The sequence below is a fragment of the Charadrius vociferus genome, unplaced genomic scaffold, assembly GCF_000708025.1.
Source record: "Charadrius vociferus isolate BGI_N301 unplaced genomic scaffold, ASM70802v2 scaffold819, whole genome shotgun sequence".
In the NCBI taxonomy this organism is placed as follows: Eukaryota; Metazoa; Chordata; class Aves; order Charadriiformes; family Charadriidae; genus Charadrius; species Charadrius vociferus.
This window is the reverse complement of record NW_009650062.1, coordinates 224858-230794: the sequence shown is the minus strand read 5'-3', so window position 1 is coordinate 230794 and position 5937 is coordinate 224858. Positions and strand designations below refer to the sequence as shown.

Genomic DNA, 5937 nt, shown 5'->3' with positions numbered 1-5937 from the left:
GCAGAGGAGGTCAGACCCTGCTCTTGATGCCTGATGCAGTCGCCTCGAGCCTGGGGAAGTCATGTGTGCAACATCAGCCGTGATGGCTGTTTCAAGGCTGGGAGCTACTCTCAAAGCTGTGCCACCTCTCCTGGTACTGGCATGGGAGGTGGGGATAGAGGGGACCCAAGGGTGACAAGGTTGTGGCTGCTCAGCTCCCCACAGAAATGGGTCCTTCTGCCTTCCCCCAGGAACGGTTGCAGAACCTCTGGGCGGTCTATCAGCGGCTGGGTCTTGAGGACGACATTGTGGATCCCTCCAACGAGCTGATCAAGGAGGGACCGATCCAAAAAATCTCCACCCGTAACAACAGCACATCGGAGAAGTACCTGTTCCTGGTGGGAACTGGGATGCCCAGGGGAAGGGGCAGGGGGCAGATAGGATAGGAATGGGGAGAGGGGCAGCGCAGCCTGGCCGGGGTGTTGCTGGGTTATCTCTACACAGAGTGGGTGAAATCAGAGCTGGGGGGTTTGAGCCCCTTGGTACAGGTCACCCTTTATAGGATGTGGTTGGGAACCTGCTTATCCCATGGGCACATCACACTCCAAGAGTGCTTTGCCTGTGCAGGGTGGGAGAGGGCTGGGGTCAGTCACTTTTTAGGCTGGACTCTTCCCAAGGATCAGCTCAGCCCCAGGGTGGTGAAGGACCCTGGATCCCAGGGAAGCCCCCAACTCTGAGCAGGAAAGTACTGGGCTCCAACCAACCCTCTCCTCCTCTCCCGTGCCCAGTTCAACAACATGCTGCTGTACTGCGTGCCCAAGGTCATCCAGGTGGGCGCCGAGTTCCAGGTCCACCTCCGCATCAACGTGGATGGCATGAAGGTCAGAGAGGCACCTTGTCTTTGTGCTTCCCCTGGACCCTGGCTCCCCTAAAATGCACACTGCTCTGGGTCTAATGTGGCTGCTGGCCTGCAGTTCCTCGGAAGGGATGGCTTTGTGGGTGAGGAGGACTGATTAATATCCTCTGATGCTGTGAGATTGCCGTGCAAACTCATGCACATTGGATTTGAGGGGCTGAAGGGCTTGGGCCTGAGGGAAATCCCTGTCCCCCACAGGAAGATCCCTGTGAGCTGGATGTGGGTTCAACTTCTCCACATCCTTTCTTTTGGTCTCTCTCAGGTGCGGGAGCTGAATGACACACAGTTCCCTCACACCTTCCTGGTCTCGGGAAAGCAGCGGACGCTGGAGCTGCAAGCTAGGTAAGGCGAAGGGCGACAGTCCTGCAGACCCTCTCGAGGAGGAGGGCCACCAGCTCATCCAATTCCTGTTTTGTACCAGGTCTGAGGAGGAGATGAGCGCCTGGATCAAGGTACCACTGAGTGCTGGGAGAAGCAGCACATCTCACTCGCCCCAGCTTGGATGCCTGAGCCACAAACCGGGCTGATCCCCTGCTGCCTGTGTCAGGGGCAGCCCCCCAACTGCCCCTCCAGCCCTGCCTTCCCCTTTAGGCCTTCCGAGATGCCATTGACAGAAAGGAGAAGAGGAGCGAGACTTTTAAGACAGCAGTGCATGGGCTGGAGTCAGGCACCTCTGCGTTGAAGGTAACCCTCCTGCCCTCCCCATGCCTTGCTGCCTCCAGCACTCCCCTGCACGGAAGCTCAGGGAGATGCCACCTTGCTGTGCCTCAGTTTCCCTAGCTAAACAGAGCTGGGGGGGGAAGCTGCAGACAGTGGGGAAGGGCTGGGGAGGAGAAAGGTGAGAACAGAGGGGCTGGGACTACCCGGACCATGGCTAGCTAGCCCCAGCAATGCCATCTCCCACCCCCAGACGGAGGAGCTGGGTCGCCGAGCTCCACAGTGGGTACGGGACAACCTGGTGACCATGTGCATGCGCTGCAAGGAGCCCTTCAACGCCATCATGCGCCGGAGACACCACTGCCGAGCTTGTGGATACGTGAGTCGCCCTGTCCCCCCTCCCCTCCCTCCCTCCTGCCCTGCTCAGGTGGCCGCTGGGGCAGGAGCCCCGAGTACCCCTTTCCCTGGCTCCTGCCCCTCAGCTCCTCATGGATTGTCCGTGAGATCCCCCAGCCCTGCCCCAGTCTCACCGGTGTCCCCGTCTGGTGGTTGTAGGTGGTGTGCGCTCGCTGCTCTGACTACAAGGCCGAGCTGCAGTATGATGGGAACCGCCTGAACCGCGTGTGCCAGGAGTGTTACGTCTTCCTGACGGGCCACGTGGTGCTCGAGGACCGGGAGGAGAAGCACAAAGGCAGCATGGAGGTGAGCGCTGCCCGTCCTCCCCCTGCCCTGCTCTTCTGTCCCTCTTCCTCCGAGCTCTGCCACCCACGCCGGTCCCCAGCCCTGCTGTCACAGCTTGGCTGTGTGCCTGCAGCAGGAGGGGTGGGAGGGTGCCTGCAAATTGCGAGGCCGGTGGATGTGCTAAGCCCCCTCCGTCCCACCCCGTGACCCTGGGGACCAGGCAGCCAGGGCTCCCTCCGCCACGGGATCTCGGCGGGACCTTCACAGCCAGGACCGCCCCTCGCCTGCCCCTGGTTTGAGGGCAGGGAATTCCCCAGGAAATTACCTTCGCTCAGTGCCCTTTCTGTCTCCCACACGGGGTATTTAGGGATTTCTTTGCTGTTTTTTTGGCAGAAAGGAGCTGCAGAGGTATCAGGCAGGAGTGTGCTGTGCAGTTCCCTGCAGCTGCTGGACAAGAACGGCAAAGGGAGCACACGGGGCTGGTTCGTGATCCCGCAGGATGATCCCCTCGTGCTGTACATCTACGCAGCCCCCCAGGTAAGGCCGAGCTCGGCTCCATCTGCAAGGGACATCCCGGTGTGGCTGCCCCCTGCCTCCCACTGCTCTCTCTGCTCTTGGCAGGACGTCCGCGCCCACACCTCCATCCCACTGCTGGGCTACCAGGTGAGGGACCTGCCCCAGGGCGACTCCCGCCACCTCTTCCAGCTGGCGCAGTCCCGGCAGGTCTACACCTTCGTAGCCGACACGGAGGAGCTGAAGCGGCGCTGGATGAGGGCCATGGCACGCTCCGCCGCAGGGATCGCACACCCGGAGGAGGACGAGGATGCGGACTCCTGCAACGAAGCTGAATGAGGCTATCCCCACCTCCTGGGCTGCCTGGTGGGTCAAACCTCCCCCTGCCCATCCTGCCCGCGCCTGGCTTCAGGCGGATCCCCGACCTCTCTGCAGTTGGGTTTCTCATCACGAAAAGGGCAAGGCTGGGGGGGGGCACGTTTGCCACCGCGCGGACAAGCCAGATCCCCCTTCTCCTCCCTTCTTGCTCTCCGCACTGCACGGAGACGATGGAGGTACCCGAGCCTTGAGGTGGAGGGAGAGCCAGGGGGTTTTGGGGAGCCTGCGGGCTACCAACCGGGGCCCCGGGACCTGCTGTGCCGCGCCACCGACTGCCGCCCGAGGGCAGCAACGCCTCAGCCTTCCTCCGAGCCCGGCGCCGGCGGTGGACGGTGCAGGGTGGGTGTGGGGGATGCCCCGTTTTGTGAAAGCATCTATGGAATTGGGACTGCTGTGATAAATCCTACCTGCAACCCCCGTGTGCCCTCCGAGGAGGCTTTTTTGGGGGTGTGTTTTCCAGAGCGCCCGATGGGATTGTTACCGGGGTCCCACGTTGCCTTATCTGTAACCAGCCCCGGTCTGACACGCTGCAGAGACCCAGCTCGTACATCGCCCTCACCGGGCTCAGGGACCCTCCTGCTGGATTTAGGGTGTCCCTCTCCCAGCCTGTCACAGCCCCTGGCCTCGCACTGCTTCGATCCCATGGTGTGGGGGTATCCCTTAACCACAGCCACCCCCAGCCTGTGTCGCCGAGCCAGCCTGCGCTCCTGCCCATCCCGGACTTTCCCTGCACCCCATCCTGCCCACAAGCACCTTCCACCCTTGTACCTCTCTCGGTCACCCGTTTCCTGGGGGGGCGATGCTCTGGGACAAGGCTGGGCGCACGCAGGTGGTGCAGGGCAGCGATGCTGGGCAGATACAGAGGGAATTCCCTTCTCCATCATCAGCATAATGAGCACCCCTGCTCCTTTCACACAGTGCTGCAGGCTGCAGCCCCACGTTTCTCTCTCTGCATCTTCTCTAAGCTCCCCAAAAATGTTGCTCAGGCAGAAGGTGCCGCTTCTGAGCTGTGGGATGCGGGAGCTCCATGCAGGGAGCTGGGGGAGCCCGCGGTCCCCGGCAGGCAGGGATGGCTGTCCCCAGCAGACAGGGATTGCTGCCTGCACCGGGATCCCGCAGCAGCTCCAGCCCACCAGCCAGAAGCATGGCAGCCTCGGGCAGGGCCCAGGGGTGTCACGGGCTGAACGGATCCATGGAGAGTGGGAAGGGAAGCGAGTCGGAGCCTGATACTGCACATGGGGACAAAACTCGGCAAAGGATGGGGAGCAAAGATGAGCCTCAGCCATCGCTACTCGGGGGGGCTTCGGGGAGCCGGGAGAAAGCTGTGAGCATCGTCCTCCTCCCTCGATATACCCAGCCCAGCTCATCCCAGGAAAGGGCAAACTGTGGTGGTTTTATCTCCTCCAACTTGAGAGATAGCATCAAGGAAAGGGGAGAGGAGCTAGCTGTCGGGGGTGGGGGGAGAACTCTGCCAAAGCAATTCCCCCTCAAGGTGCCACCCAGCACAGGGCCGAGCCCAGAAGCAAACAGCACGGGGGTTTCCAGAAACACCCCAAAACTGCTCTCCCCTCCCACCACCGCCTCGTGTGAAAGGGAACCCCCAACACCCCTGGAAAAGCCGGAGAGCGCAGGATGCTGCTGAGGGGGAAAAAAGCGAGCCAAGGGGAAGCCCGCAGGGCTGGAAGGTTCTGCGTGGTGGCCTTCTGCCTCGGCGTCACCCCTGTGTCAGCGAGGAACAAAACAAGCCCGGAGCGGGGAGCTGCCGTCAGCCCGCGGCTCATGAATGGGCCTAAGAATAGATTTCCTGTTTACTGAACGAGAAATCGCTTCTGGGGCAGAGGGCACCTGGGTGCTATTTTTACCAGCTCCTGCCCACCCCTCTCTCGGCCCCCAGCCGCCCTTCGGGGACCACCATCCCGCTGCAGCATCCACGTGTGCCGGGGAAAGGAGGTGGCCGAGGGGATGGAGGGGGTGACGGATGGGGCAGGTTACTGCCATGACCTCGGCATCACGCTGTCCCCAAAGACAGCTGTCTGGGGGACAGTATCACTCGGCTGCCCCGAGCGTAGAACCATAGAAGGGTTAGAATTGGAAGGGACCTTAAAAATCATCTAATTCCAACCCCCCTGCCCTGGGCAGGGACACCTGCATCCCTGAAACAGGCTGGTGGGAGACGTAACTCATGGCGTTTTGTGATTCCCCCGCTCTGCTTTCCTATTAACAAAAAAAAAAAAGGAGATTTCTTTGCACCCAAGACGCGCAGCAAACACACCGATGACTTTTTCTCTTCCCCTGCTTTTTCAGTCCCCTGGCTGCGGCACGGCGATGGTCAAGCGGAGCAGTTTGGCCTCTCGCCTCCCCGCACGGAAAGCGAAACCCCATGGAGAAGTCAAGCAGTTTCCTATTCTCGAGAATGAGGAAGGCTCACAGGCCATTTACTGGAATCCCCCCCCTCCGCCGCAGCCCTCCCCGTGGCCTCTTCTTGTAAGCACTGACCAAAATACATTGTGAAACTGTCCGCTGCGGCTACGCTGGGGGCCGGGCCACCCTTCATTGAGAAAACCCAGCCCGCGGCAAAGGGGAACGGGTGCCGGTGCGGCCGCTGCTTTGCAGAGGCTTCGTGGTCCCATGTTCATCCCAAACCCCGGGTACCGCACCCCGATCTGCCCCCGTGCTGTGGGAAAAGGGGTGCAGAGAGGTTCAAGGGCATGGGGGGAGTGGAGAGGTGGCTGGCAGGGACACGGAGATGTAGGGGGTGCGTTGCAGTCCCCCCTGCACCCCGCCGCAGGGCTCTGCGGGCTGCAGTCCCCCGC

At 61.6% G+C, this 5937-nt stretch overlaps 2 protein-coding genes across 2 annotated transcripts in view; both read left to right on the top strand.

The window, feature by feature from the left end:
- The window catches only part of FGD2 (FYVE, RhoGEF and PH domain containing 2), a 6112-nt gene extending 3027 nt beyond the window's left edge, over window positions 1-3085 (top strand). Inside the window, exons 7-15 of the mRNA XM_009891738.1 lie at window positions 231-377; window positions 768-860; window positions 1158-1237; window positions 1317-1347; window positions 1487-1557; window positions 1778-1931; window positions 2108-2254; window positions 2627-2770; window positions 2855-3085. Coding sequence (XP_009890040.1) covers window positions 231-377; window positions 768-860; window positions 1158-1237; window positions 1317-1347; window positions 1487-1557; window positions 1778-1931; window positions 2108-2254; window positions 2627-2770; window positions 2855-3085 — 1098 coding nt within the window. The remainder of the gene's footprint in view (window positions 1-230; window positions 378-767; window positions 861-1157; window positions 1238-1316; window positions 1348-1486; window positions 1558-1777; window positions 1932-2107; window positions 2255-2626; window positions 2771-2854) is intronic.
- Window positions 3086-3294: 209 nt separating this feature from the next.
- The window catches only part of PIM1 (Pim-1 proto-oncogene, serine/threonine kinase), a 32437-nt gene continuing 29794 nt past the window's right edge, over window positions 3295-5937 (top strand). The window contains exon 1 of the mRNA XM_009891737.1: window positions 3295-3300. Coding sequence (XP_009890039.1) covers window positions 3295-3300 — 6 coding nt within the window. The remainder of the gene's footprint in view (window positions 3301-5937) is intronic.